Here is a 14,988-nt window from a genome sequence, read left to right as displayed (position 1 = left end):
GGTGGTTCAGAGAACCGGTAGCAAAAATCCCTGCCTCCCCCCCCCCCGCCCATGCCCACCCAATACCTGGTTGCCCACTTTCCCGTTTCCTGCTTCTTTTAAAAATGCTTTTAAAAAGTAAAAAAAAAAGGCTCTGATGATCATAGCTGAGCCGCGTGATCGTCAGAGCCTTTTTTTTAACTTTTAAAAGCATTTTTACAACCTATTCGGCAGAATAGGTTGTAAAAAAATGCTTTTAAAGGGTTAAAAAAGGCTCTGACGATCTCAGCTGAGCCATGCAATCCTTAAAGCCTCTTTTTTTTTTACTTTTAAAAGCATTTTTTTACAACCTATTCGGCCAAATAGGTTGTAAAAAAATACTTTTAAAAGTAAAAAGATTGTGTGCCACAGCTGATCACAGACACCCCCACACGCTGTTCTACTTACCCCATGTCTCCTATTGGCATGCACTGCGCACACACCTTGCATTTGGTGTGTGGTGTGCATTGCGCATGTGTGTGCACAGCACACATGTGCAGCCAGCAAACCAGTAGTAAACCGGTTCAGATTTCATCACTGCCTTGAAGGGTATATATATATATATATATATATATATATGTGTGTGTGTGTGTGTGTGTGTGTGTGTGTGTGTGTTTTCTGAGGTTTTCGCGGGTGTTTGTATGTAGGTCTTTGGTTATTCGGGTTTTCTCCCGCGTAAAATTGGAAGTGTCTTGGCGACGTTTCGACGAAGTCTCATTCGTCATCTTCAGGCTTCAGCTTCGTGCTTCTGGGAGCAATGGCACAATATATATATGTAGGTCTTTGGTTATTCGGGTTTTCTCCCGCGTAAAATTGGAAGTGTCTTGGCGATGTTTCGACGAAGTCTCATTCGTCATCTTCAGGCTTCAGCTTCGTGCTTCTGGGAGCAATGTGTGATTGCAGCTGTTTCTTCCTTTTTAACTGCTGATGGGGGTTTGAACTGATTGGGTGGGAGCTTGGCTGTGCTCTGATTGGATGGGGGGGGGTTTTGTGCTCTGATTGGCTGGGGGTGTGTCCTGTTTGGGTGGGGGCTTGGTTGTGCTCAGATTAGTCTGAGTTGCAGGGGGATTTGAGCTGGTGAGCTGCACTGCTGCTGTTTGGCTTCGTGGTCATGCTACATCTTCATAGTGGGTGTCAGTCTGCTGCATGTATGGATTGGAGGGGTTTGAAATGGCTGATGTTGCAGCTGTGGTCTGGCTTCTGGTCCTTGGTCATGCTTCCTGATCAGTGTGGGTTTGGGTCTGCTTTCTGGGTGGATGGAAAACCCGAATAACGAAGACCTACATACAAACACCCGCGAAAACCTCAGAAAACATATATATATATATATATATATATATATATATATATATATATATATATATATATATATATATATATATATATATATATATATATATATATATATATATATATATATATATGTTTTCTGAGGTTTTCGGGTGTTTGTATGTAGGTCTTTGGTTATTGGGTTTTCTCCCGTAAAATTGGAAGTGTCTTGGCGACGTTTGACGAAGTCTCATTCGTCATCTTCAGGCTTCAGCCGTGCTTCTGGGAGCAATGTGTGACTGCAGCTGTGTCTTCCTTTTAACTGCTAGTGGGGTTTGAACTGATTGGGTGGGAGCTTGGCTGTGCTCTGATTGGATGGGGGTTTTGGTGCTCTGATTGGCTGGGGGTGTCCTGTTTGGGTGGGGGCTTGGTTGTGCTCAGATTAGTCTGAGCTGCAGGATTTGAGCTGGTGAGCTGCATAGCTGTTGTTTGGCTTCGTGTTCGTGGTGGTGCTACATCTTCATAGTGGGTGTCAGTCTGCTGCATGTATGGATTGGCCATTTCAAACCCCTCCAATCCATACATGCAGCAGACTGACACCCACTATGAAGATGTAGCACGACCACGAACACGGAGCCAAACAACAGCTATGCAGCTCACCAGCTCAAATCCTGCAGCTCAGACTAATCTGAGCACAACCAAGCCCCACCCAAACAGGACACACCCCCAGCCAATCAGAGCACCAAAAAAAACCCCATCCAATCAGAGCACAGCCAAGCTCCCACCCAATCAGTTCAAACCCCCACTAGCAGTTAAAAAGGAAGACACAGCTGCAGTCACACATTGCTCCCAGAAGCACGAAGCTGAAGCCTGAAGGTGACGAATGAGACTTCGTCGAAACGTCGCCAAGACACTTCCAATTTTATGCGGGAGAAAACCCGAATAACCAAAGATCTACATATATATATATATATACACACATACATACATACATACATACATACATACATACATACACACACTTGGCATCTACCCCCAAGGTTCTTTGCTCATCCCTCCTATCTCTACTCTGCCAGAATGGAGCAGGATTTGAGGATGTCAGAAAATGGCATGTCTTTCCAAGCAGAAATGTCTCTGTCCTTTTCTTTCTGTGTACCCTGGCAGACATGCCAAATCATGAGTAGATCCTCAAATATGGTTGGTTTGTTGGTTTTGTTTTTAGGTTCTTGATACTATTAATTATAAGAAGATAGTACCGCCCAGGGGCCAAGGACCTAAATGGGAATACTCTGACCACGTAAGCTATTCCTATTCCGCACAGAGCCCAATAAGACAAACGTCAGCACAGGCACGTGGTACTAACAGATCTGATAGTCTAAATCGATCTGCCCCAATCGATTGGCTAGAAAGATCAGAGTTTTGATATCAAGCATCAAGAGGCCTTGAGTGAGAATGTTCAATGGGCGGAACTCAAGCAATTCTGGAGGAACCTAAGCTGCTTCAGAAGGGACAGCCCAACCTATTCCTCCAAAAGCAGACCCCAATTTTTAAGTGCTAAAACTGTGAGGAAATATTATTAAATACATGGGTAATATTTAATTGCTTTGCTGTAATTTTAATTTAATTAAATTTTAAATTAAATCAATGTTAGTTCTTCTTCTTCTTCCTTCTCCTTCTTCTTCTTCTTCTTCCTCCTCCCCCTCCTTCCTCCTCCTCTTCCTTCTCTTCCTCCTCCTTCTTCTTCTTCTTCTTTTCTTCTTCATTTTCTTTTTTCCTTTCTCTTCCTCCTTTCTTCCTCCTCCTCTTCTTCTTCTTTTTCCTCCTTTCTTGTCCTCCTCTTCTTTCTCCTCCTTCTTCCACCTCTTCTTCCTTTCTTTTTCTTCTTCTTTTCTTCTTCTTCATTTTCTTTTTTCCTTTTTCTTCCTCCTTTCTTCCTTCTCCTCTTCTTTTTCCTCCTTTCTCTTCCTCTTCTTCCTCCTCCTCCTCCTATTTCATCTCTTCTTCCTTTCTTAATCATCTTATTCTTCTTTTCTTCCTCTTCTTTATTTTCTTTTTTCCATTATCTTCCTTTCTTCCACCTCTTCTTCTTTTTCCTCCTCTTCCTCCTCTTTCTCCTTTTTTCCTCTTCCTCTTCTTTTCTTCTTCTTCATTTTCTTTTTTCGTTTCTCTTCCTCCTTTCTTCCTCCTCTTCTTCCTCCTTTCTCCTCTTCTTCCTCCTCCTCCTTTCTCCTCATCTCTTCCCCTTTCTTCCTCTTTTTTTCTTCTTCTTCTTCATTTTCTTTTTTCCTTTCTCTTCCTCCTTTCTTCCTCCTCTTCTTCATCATCTTCATTCTCCTCCTCCTTCTTCCCACCCTCCTCCTTCTTCTTCATCCCTATTTGTGGGAAAACAGCCCTTGGCCATCGATCCGAAGTGCCCAGGTGAACAAAAAAAAAATATTTTTATCTTTCTCCTTTAGAGAAGAGGCAGCTGTCTCAAGCATCTGCTAGAATCAGGCAAATCCCAGAAGACCCCCACTCCCTACCTGGCTAGCCAAGCTTCCACCACAGTTGATGTATCATAGCTTGGGGACAGTGTTATAATAATAATAATAATAATATCAGAGTTGGAAGGGACCTTGGAGGTCTTCTAGTCCAACCCCCTGCCCAGGCAGGAAACCCTACACCATTTCAGACAAATGGCTATCCAACATTTTCTTAAAAATTTCCTGTCTTGGAGCATTTACAACTTCTGCAGGCAAGTTGTTCCACTTGTGTTTTCCAAATAGAATTCCTTACTCATTCGGCATATTTATAATTATTAGTATTCAGTGCACTCTCCACAATGAAGCCATCTCAAGTCTATACTGATAGAAACATAGAAGTTTCACTTTGCAGGGTTCTTCCTGAATGGGACCACTATTACACTTAGAATAATTCTGCTTGCAACAAAATACCTTATGCCACCAGGCTTGAAATTTTGGGATTAGACGATATAGAACTACACCGCCTTCGATCTGACTTAAGCGTAGCACACAAAATTATCTGCTACAACATCCTACCTGTCAATGACTACTTCAGCTTCAACCGCAATAATACATGAGTACACAATAGATACAAACTCAAGGTAAACAGCTCCAAACTCAATTGCAGAAAATACGACTTCAGCAACAGAGTGGTCAACGCCTGGAATGCACTACCTGACTCTGTGGTCTCTTCCCCAAACCCTCAAAACTTTAACCTTAGACTGTCTACAGTTGACCTCACCCCATTCTTAAGAGATCTGTAAGGGGTGTGCATAACAGGGGTGGGTTGCTACCAGTTCGCCCCGGATTGGGCGAATCGGAAGCAGCGGTGGCAGGAGGCTCTGCCCACCCGCCTGGATGTCTCTGCGCATGCACAGAAGCATTGTGCGCATGCATCCTTATCCTGATTCATAATCGTATTTATACTTATATCTGTTATACATGTTTGACAAATAAATAAATAAATAAAAATAAAACTCCTGGTAGGTGAAGTACAAGAGAGAAACCGCTCCCAGTTCGGACCGGATCCCCTGATCTGGTAGTGATGGCAGCAGGTGGTTCAGAGAACTGGTAGCAAAAATCCCTGCCCCCCTCCGCCCTAGCTCAGCTGCACAATCATCAGAGGTTTGGTTTTTTTACTTTTAAAAGCATTTTTTCTTCAGCTGAAAAAAATGCTTTTAAAAGTTAAAAAAACCTCTGATGATCGCGCAGCTCAGCTGGGATTGTCAGAACCTTTTAAAAGCATGTTTTCTACAAGCTCTTCAGCCGAAGAGGTTGTAGAAAAAATGTTTTTAAAAGGTTCTGGCGATCAGGCAACTCAGCTGGGATCGTCAGAACCCTTCAAAAGCTTTTTTTCCTCTGGGGATCTCAGCTGAGTTGCCTGATCATCACAGGCTTTTAAAAGCATTTTTTTACATCATCTTCAGCTGAAGAGGTAGTAGAAAAAAATGCTTTTAAAAGTAAAAAAAAAAAAGTTGGGCATACCCACCCAGGCACATTACCTCACCACCACCAAGCCATGCCCACAGAACTGGTAGTAACAAATTTTACATTTCACCCCTGAACTGAGGCAGATTGACCTGCCTCAATCTGATCCCTTAAGAAAGAAAACTCCATTTGGTTCAAGCAAAAGGTTCTTTTACTAAGGATGTTGGTTGCAGTCCGACCAATCCATCAGCCATCCGACCAATTTCCAAATGTTCACCTTGGAATGTGCTGGAATTTCTAGCACGTATACACTACTGAAACAGCAACGTCTACGCTGGCTTGGGCATGTCATGAGAATGGCTGATGGTCGGATTCCGAAAGATCTCCTGTATGGAGAATTAGTGCAGGGAAAACGCCTCAGAGGGAGACCACAGCTGCAATATAAGGATATCTGCAAGAGGGACCTAAAGGCCCTGAGAATGGACATTAGCAACTGGGAAACCTTGACCTCTGATTGTTCAGCCTGGAGGCTAAAGACGCAGCATGGCCTTCTCCAATCCGAAGACACATTTGTTCGGCAGGCAGAGGCAAAGAGGCAGTCCCGGAACCAGCGAAATCTGGGGGCTGGGCAGGGGACAGAAAGTATCTGCCCTCAGTGTGGAAGGGATCGCCACTCTCAAATTGGCCTTTTTAGCCACACTAGATGCCGTTTCCAGAGCACGATACCATAGTCTTTTGAGACTGAAGGATGCCAATAGAAAAAAAAAATAGAATTGGTTGCAGTAAAGTCAAGCCATCTCTGAAAACTCCCGCGCTCAGTAGAAACAAAAATAAGGTATAGATTTGCCCATCCTCTCTCCATGACAAGTCCCATTTCCAATCAAGCTTGCCAAAATGTTTTGAGAACTCTGAGATGTCTGTGGGTAATCCGCATATTACTCACAGTGCCTGGCTGTGGGACGCTGGTATAAACAGGATCCAACTGCTCTGGTCCTTCTGATCTGTCATTCCCCACTCCTTCCCAATTCCCTATCACATGCACACAAAGCTTTATTGCCCTTTCATCCTTTCCCTTTTCTTCCTCCTTTGATCCTCCCCCCCCCCACATTTCTTCTTTTGAAAGCAGGATGCCTGTGAGGTGCCAAGCCGAACCAGGCAGAGCTGACACAATTTGACGTAGTGGTTAAGGCGACAGGCTAGAAACTGGACTGAGTTCTAGTCCAACCTTCGGCCAGCTGGGTTGGACTAGAACTTGTAGGCCAACCAAGAATAAACTGCTACCAAAATCATGCCAAGACAATCGCAGGGACTTATCCAGGCAAGTCATCAAGAGTCAGGATTGACTCAAAGGCCCGCAAAACAAGCCAAGCACAGCTGTGCCTGCCCAGCCCTTAACCAAAGAGCATGTGTTAGTATCCACAAGCTGGGTAACAGCTGCAGATGGATTACCTCTCCACAGCAGAGGTTAGGGAAGGGGAGGAAATCCTTCTTGAAGGTGCTGAGAGTTTACCAGTTTGCATGTATGCACTGCCTGGTGGCACATTCAGAATCAGAGGACAGATTCAACTCTGTTTCCCGGATGCTGCTGGAGAGGATATCTCCATCATTCGAGGTGGCAAGGAGAGGAAGCAACCTAGAATTAAGAAGAAATTTCCTAACATAAACAATTCATCAGCGGTACAACTTGCCTCCAGAAGTTGTGAATGCTCCAATGTTGGAAGGATTCAAGAAGAGATTGGTTAATAATTTGACAGAAATCGTATAGGCAAAGGTAGTAATCAGCTGGTTCAGACCAGATCACCCAAATAAAGCTCGCCTGTCTGGAACCCACACCACATTTCAGACATCAATTCAATTGAACGTGTCCAGAAATAGTTTACAAGAAGAGTTCTCCACTCCTCTGAATACAACAAAATACCTTATGCCACCAGACTTGAAATCCTGGGTTTAGAAAATTTAGAACTCCGTCGCCTTCGACATGACCTGAGCTTCACTCATAGAATCATCTGTTACTACGTCCTTCCTGTTAAAGACTACTTCAGCTTCAATTGCAATAATACAAGAGCAACCAATAGATTTAAACTTAATGTTAACCGCTTCACTCTTGATTGCGGAAAATATGACTTCTGTAACAGAGTTGTTAATGCTTGGAACACACTACCTGACTCTGTGATCGCTTCTCAAAATCCCCAAAGCTTTAACCAAAAACTGTCCACTATTGACCTCACCCCATTCCTAAGAGGTCCGTAAGGGGCGTGCATAAGAGCACAAACGTGCCTACCATTCCTGTCCTATTGTTTTCTTTCATTATATCCAATTAATATAGTTATTGCATGCTTATGCTTATATATATATGCTTATATATTATATAGTTACTTTCATGCTTATGCTTATATATACTGTTGTGACAAAATAAATAAATAAAAAATAAAAGTGATAGTGGAAATTGTGGGTGGGCGGGGGCGGGCCCAAGCTCCCCAGCTCTATGCCATCCTATTTAGGCACGATTTTGAGGCTGGGCGCATGGGCGGAAGGCACACGCACCAGCAAAGCACATGCGCAGAAGGCCAGGCACATGCGTGGACGGGGCCAGCGTGAGAAAAGCTAGCATGCACGCACGTGTGCGCACCAGGGGTGAAATTCAAAAAATTTTCCCTACCGGTTCTGTGGGTATGGCTTGGTGGGTGTGGCAGGGGAAGGATACTGCAAAATCTCCATTCCCACCCCACTCTAGGGGAAGGATACTGCAAAATCTCCATTCCCAACCCACTCCACGGGAAGAATACTGCAAAATACTTTCTAACAGAAAGGAAGCAGCAGGTGAAGCTAAGCAGAATCACATCAGATACCTGTACAATTAGCACAGGAGCCCCCCAAGGCTATGTGCTCTCCCCACTTCGCTCTATATAACAGTGACTGCATCTCCAATGATCCATCTGTCAAACTACTGAAGTTCGCAGATGACACAACAGTGATCAGTCTCATTTGAGACAATGATGAATCCACATACAGATGGGAGGTTGAACAATTAGCCTCATAGTACAGTGGACAAAAATCCACCACACATCCCTGGGTCAAAACCTCACTCCCAAGTCTTGAGCTGTGTCAGGATCTATCCAAACAGAGCTAATTTTAGGACTATTCAGTAAGCAAACCAGAAATGGCCAGTCGAAAGCTTCATGACTTTCTTGGAGACCTTTGGAATGGCTTTCAAAATGATATTTTTTTCTTTATTCAATTCTTTTTATTTCTTTTATTGGGCTTCTGAGCTGCTCCAATCGTTGCCCAGTCTGTACATCCCAACGCACCAGGAGTGAAATGCTCTCGGTTCGGACCGAATCGCCCGATCCGGTAGCGATGGCGGCAGGTGGTTCGGAGAACCGGTAGCAAAAATCCTTGCTCCCCTCCCCCATGTTTAGCTGAGCTGCGCGATCATCAGAGATTTTTTTTTTTACTTTTAAAAGCATTTTTTCATTTGGCCGAAGAGGTTATAAAAAAAATGTTTTTAAAAGTAAAAAAAAAAGTTGGCCACACCCACCCAGTCGCATTACGCCCCCACCAAGCCACGCCTACAGAACTAGTAGTAACAAATTTTACATTTCACCACTGCAACTCACCTACAGAGTTGAAATATATTACCTATATTGCGATAAAACCGTAGCAACCACAGTTCATAAAAATAACAATACACGCAGAAGCTTGTAATTCTGGGACTCAAATCCATTCATTGGCTACAAAGCCAAAACGACTTCCATTCGTCAGGGGAACCGGTTAAATTCTTCCACTCACAAGGCTTGATGAATTAGCCGTATTTTGATGGTCTTATCAAAAACCAGGTTCAGATGCTTGGATAAACACTGTTCTGCGTGCATCAGCAGCATCTGCTGAGATTCAAGTCAGCCCTATCCAGGGGTGAAATCTACTTACCTTCCCAACCAGTTCAGAAGTGCGCGCAGGCATCACGTGCATGCTTGGACCCTCTACGCATGCGCAAACAGGTTACTTCCTGGTTAAAACCAGAAAGTAATGATGACTGGGTGAGTGGGTGGGTGGAGCTTCGTGCCGCCATCACTACCGGTTCTCTGAACCACCGGCTGCCATCGCTATTGGTTCTCCAAATCACCGGCTGCCATTGCTACCGGTTCGGCTGAACCGGTCCGAACTGGGAGTATTTCACCCCTGGCCCTATCCCTATATTTATATCGGTATAATCAGTGGTGCTATTCAGCTGGTTCTATCCAGCTTGGGCAAACTCGTAGCGGTGGATGCGTTAGGCTCCGCCCACTCCCCCAGATGTAATCACATCTTTTTTCATGCTCTGTGTCGTGTCCCACTCCTTTGCTGACGGCTGGGTCAGGGAAATCCGAATCAGGTGTGCCTCTGCAGCTCTGCCAAAGTCCTAGCAAAGTCCTCAAGGCAGGCAGGAGACCAGAAAGTGACTTCAGCAAGATATGTTTAGACTTTGCCTGACTCAGAGAATGCCAGAAAGCAGATCCTTTATATAGGCCATGGGGTGTGGCTCCATGACTCAGCACTTATCCCGGCCTGCCCCTCCCTTCCTTCTGTTGCCTCCGCCTATCAAGTCTTCTGACACAAGGGTCACTCCAGTCGGCAGCTGTTGGTAATAAACCTTCCTCAGGCTCACATGCTGTGGAGGAGGGGGAGGGGTCTAGTTGCTCCGTTTGCCTGGGCATGGAGCCAGAGCTGGGGGCTGGAGGTATTTCTTCCTCTTCAGCCTGTCTGGGCATGGAGCCAGGGCTGGGGGCTGGAGGTATTTCTTCTTCCGTGTTCGGAAGCAGATAAGAAGACCCCGGCTGAGGTGAGATTGGACGAGACACAACACTCTGCGCATGCACAGAAGGCCCTGCACATGGACGGAGGCGGCTCATGCGCTCACATTTACGAACCGGTAGTGAAGGTAAGTGAATACCACCCCCGGATATAATGTTGTTGTGTGCGTGTGTTTGTCTGTGTGTCCAAAAGGGATACACAAGTTGATAATGCAGTGCTCTTTTCCTCATTCCAACCAAATAAACAGGAGACGGCCTCCATGGCTGGTCTTGTTACCAAGGGAGGAAATCACGAAATATATGACTGGATGCTAATAATAATATGGTTGGTTGGTTGGTGCCATCAAGTTAGTATTTATGTATAGCTATCCCGTAATACAGGTAATCCTCGACTTACAACCATTCATTTAGTGACCATTTGAAGTTACAACGGAACTGAAAAAAAGTGACTTATGAACATTTTTCACACTTACGACTGTTGTAGCATCTCTCTGGTCACATGATCAGAATTCGGATGCTTGGCAACTGGCTCGTATTTACGACGGTCGCAGTGTCCCGGGGTCATGCGATCCCTTTTTGTGACCTCCTGACAAGCAAAGTCAAATGGGGAAGCTGGATTCACTTAACCGCCATGTTACTAATTTAACAACTGCCATGATTCACTTAACAACTGTGGCAAGAAAGGTCATAAAATGGGGCTAAGCTCACCTAGCAACTATCTCACTCAACAACAAAAAATTGGGAGTTCAATTGGACTACCTGTATCTTGCCCCAATAAGGCCTTAGGCTCCTATTTCCATACTTACCGGTAAAACTATTCCAATCAACTGTAAAATGAGTGAAACTCAAAAAACAGCTGAAAACGCATGAATTTGTCATCATGTTTTGGCAGCGCTCCATGGGCCATTTGGGCTGTGGGGTGTGTGGGGAGGGAGCGATGAACTCTGACCTTAAAACATCCAATGCAGTTCTCCTCCCCCCCCCTCCCCGAAACAATGGCTAAGAATGAGCCAGCGCATATTTCCACAGCATAGTAACTTGCGATGCTTCAAATCTGAAGATATCGGTTAAGCTTGGCAGCTGCTGGGAACATGCCCCGCTCTCCCCACCCCTCCCTCAACCCTCCTTCACCCCAGCCTTGCCTCGTTTCCACCTGCTCCCTCTGCACAAAGGGTGGGCCTGTCATTTCCAGCCTCCCCCCACCTCACACAAATACACACATACACGGTTGTCTGCAGCACAAAGCTTCCCGAAACATTAAGCCTTCTTCTACCCGTGCAACGGGTGCGCGCCAATGAACTGTGGTTTCTCTGAGCATAAAAAAGGAAGTGGCCGCTTCATATATACATGCGTGTGCACCGCGCTGTCTATATGAAAAGGACGCTTGAGTAAGGGGGAACGTGGGGAGTGGCGTGGCAGCGCTGAGCAGAGCCCTCTGTGAATGTGTGTGTCGGAATCCGGAGGAACCCCTTGGAAGACCAGGCAAAGGCGCACAAGCGAGCCGATGAATCCACAAGGTACCCAGCTTGTTTGGGATTGTGTCTTTTTAGGGAAGCAACAGCGCAGCCTCTTGCAACTCGGAGTTGAGAAAGAGAGTAGCGTTGGGAAATTAGTAACAGCAAGAGAACCAGAGAGACCCAAGGGGAGAGGCAGGGAGTGGAAGGCACCGAAGACAGGGTGAAAAGAGAATTCGGATAGGTTTTCCCAAATAGGACCGCAGGAGGAGACAACTTTGGGTTGTGAAAGGAGGCTAATGGGAGATCCAAAGTCTTCTAGTTAAGGAGGGCTCCACGATAACCTGCAGAACTTTAGCTGAGCAAGGGATGGAGGAGATCTTATCAATGCCTTGATCTGGTGAACAGATTTATTTATTTTTTTTGCAAGCATAGGCTTACAAGCCCAGAGACTAAAACTCGTGAAGAACGGTTGCAAGAGTTTTGTAATTAGGGAAGACACGATAGCAGTATTCCAGTATTTGAGTATCTGCCATAAAAGAAGAGGGAGTCGACTTATTTTTCCAAAGCACCTGAAGGCAGCAGGACAAGAAGCAATGGATGGAAACTAAGCAAGGAGAGAAGCAACCAGGAATTAAGGAGAAACTTCCTAACAGTGAGGACAATCCACCGGTGGAATAGCTTTGCCATCAGACGTTTTGGGTGCCCCATCACTGGAGGTTTTTATGAAGAGACCGGACAGCCATTTGTCTGAAATGGGCTAGGCTAGGGGCTCCTGCTTGAGCAGGGGGTTGGACTACAAGACCTCCCTTCCAGCTTTATTCTGAATCTTTATAACTCTTTGCTGGGAACTCAGCTGATAAGCCGCCAATGACATCCTGTTAGTTAGAACAAGCTACTGGTCAAAAGTCTGCCAACCGAGGCACGGCGACAGTCCCAGCTTGAAAAGCAGGAAACGGGGATCTGCAGGATGTGGTCAAAAAAGTCAACATGTCAGCCAACAGAGCTTCAACGGCACCGTTGCGGCTGTCAACTTGGCTTATTTGAGTAATCTTAATTGTAAGGATTGTTAAGGAAGTCTGACAATCAAGGGGCTGAAGTATTCCAGCACTGCCTGTTGCCAGCAAATACAACAAATACAGTAGTGGCCAAAATTGTGGAAACCTTTTGGGAAAAGTGTGTTTTCTAAAATTATTTATTTATTTTATTTTATTTATTTTATTCGATTTTTATACCGCCCTTCTCCCGAAGGACTCAGGGTGGTGTACAGCCAAATAAAAATCCGCAATATTAGCTAATAACACCACTTTTTTTTTTTTTTTGGAGTAGTACCATAAAATTATATATCAGTGGAAAGATAATTTAATCAAGAATGTAATGCAATAACTTTTATGAAGGATTTGCTATTAGAATACCAGTTACAGTATAAAGAAGAAAAGTGAAACGTAGAAAAAAATGAGATATACAAAAATGATCACGTCAGTTAACACTTAGTTGGGTAACCTTTAGCATGAATTACGGCCTTACAACATCTTCCCGTGGAGTGAACCAAGTCTTTTACTTCTGCAGCTGTTATAATGTGAAATCAAGATGGAATGATTGCTTCAATTAACTGGGTTTTATTGCTGGGTCGCTTCTAACTAACAAGTTTCTTTAGTCAGCTCCATAGATTTTCAATTGGGTTAAGGTCTGGGCTATTCCCAGGCCACCCCCTCCCCAAAAAAGTGGTGTTATTAAATACACTTTTCCCAAAAGGTTTCCACAATTTTGGTCACTACTGTACGTTCTACCAAAAGGAGACGATGCGGTCAAGGACAAGAATGAATTTTGCACATATTAACTTATTTTTAGACTTCATTCTCTCCTTGATAGGGTTGCTCTTTAATTATGTGTCCAATCATGTCTCGCAGAAAGTACAAAATGATAAAGTCTAGCACAGAGGTGAAATCCAGCAGGTTCTGACAGGTTCTGGGAACTGGTAGCAGAAATTTTGAGCAGTTCTGAGAACAACTAGTGGAAATTTTGAGTAATTCGGAGAACCGGCAAATGCCACCTCTGGCTGGGCCCAGACTGGGATGGGAATGGAGATTTTGCAATATCCTCCCCCCAGGAGTGGAGAGGGAATGGAGATTTTGCAGTATCCTTCTCCCAGGAGTGGGGAAGGAATGGGGATTTTGCAGTATCCTTCCTCTGTGATGGGGTGGGAATGGAGATTTTGCAATATCCTTCCCCTGCCATGCCCACCAAGCCACACCCACCAAGCCACACCCACAGAACCAGTAGTAAAAAAATTTGGATTTCACCACTGGTCTAGCAGTCTCCAAAGAGGGACACTCCAAAACTTTCAGTAGCTACCTGCAGGTTGGGGGTTGTGTAATTACTGACTCTGCCATAGCGCAAAACTCTTGTTTCGGACTTTCTAGCTTTTACCTTCTCTCTTTTCTTGTTTGTATGGGGTGGATGGCCAAGACATCCCCTAAAGAGGTCGTGTTTTCTCCAAGTTTCCTTCTGGAGGTTCAATGTTTCCTTTGAACCAGTGATGAAATGCAATTTTTTTTACTACTGGTTATGTGGGCGTGGCTTGGTGGGCGTGGCAGGGGAAGGATACTGCAAAATCCCCATTTCCACCCCACTCTAGGGCCAAGCAGAGGTGGTATTTGCCAGTTCTCCGAACTGCTCAAAATTTCCACTACCGATTCTCCAAAACCTGTCAGAACCTGCTGGATTTCACCCCTGCTTTGAACGTATCACCAAGTGTTAGTGGGGCAATTGCTGAAAATGAATATTCTACCCTAAAGTAGGGTAGAAGATGTTCTGAAATAGATTTGACACAGTGAAAAGGAAGGAAAAAAACAGCAGTGGCCCTGCTGGTGTTACTGGCATCCAGAGGTCAAACTTGAATTTAAATATTTGAAAGGTTGAGCTAAACTGAAAATAGAACAAATAATCCAATGGTCAGCATATGTGTTCACATTCAAGTTATGAAACATAAAAGTCAGCACTTCCATAATTTTCTCAGAATAGCATGAAGTCTATGCACAGGGCCCCACAGGAGTGGAGTGGAGTGGAGTGGAGCCGTGTGGAGTGGAAGGAAGGAAGGAAGGAAGGAAGGAAGGAAGGAAGGAAGGAAGGAAGGAAGGAAGGAAGGACCTTCTTTTATTTTGTTTTTGTTGTGCCTCGTCCTCCCTCCTCTCCTCAGCCGGGCCCCTCCTGTCTACACCCAGGCCTGTTATCAGACTCCGAGTCTGATAATGAAGATGAATGGCCTGTCGTGCCTCCAGCCCCCGGCCCTGGCCCCATGCCCGGAGAGGATTCCAGGAATGAACAAACAAACCTGATAAACCTCACTCCTACAGCGTGTGAGCAGGAAGCCAGCCACGTGCTGGAATTACTGATAGCAGATCCAGCTGAAGAGAATTCAAAGTGGGAGGATCCTCGATTCTGGAGATCTGAGAGGCGATGCCTGCAGAAGGAAGGGAGGGGCAGGCCTGGATAAATGCTGAGTCATGGAGCCACACCCCACAGCCT

General features: G+C 44.9%; 1 protein-coding gene across 1 annotated transcript in view; it reads left to right on the top strand.

Annotated features, from left to right (window-relative positions):
- The first annotated feature begins 11,314 nt into the window (after nucleotides 1-11,314).
- The window catches only part of AIF1 (allograft inflammatory factor 1), a 28,359-nt gene continuing 24,685 nt past the window's right edge, over nucleotides 11,315-14,988 (top strand). Inside the window, exon 1 of the mRNA XM_058173121.1 lies at nucleotides 11,315-11,523. Within this exon, the coding sequence (XP_058029104.1) occupies nucleotides 11,448-11,523 (76 nt within the window). The 5' untranslated portion in view covers nucleotides 11,315-11,447. The remainder of the gene's footprint in view (nucleotides 11,524-14,988) is intronic.

Source organism: Ahaetulla prasina, chromosome 2 (genome assembly GCF_028640845.1).
Source record: "Ahaetulla prasina isolate Xishuangbanna chromosome 2, ASM2864084v1, whole genome shotgun sequence".
Lineage (NCBI taxonomy): Eukaryota > Metazoa > Chordata > Lepidosauria > Squamata > Colubridae > Ahaetulla > Ahaetulla prasina.
The sequence above is the reverse complement of the archived record's forward strand: the minus strand, read 5'-3'. Positions and strand labels throughout refer to the sequence as shown.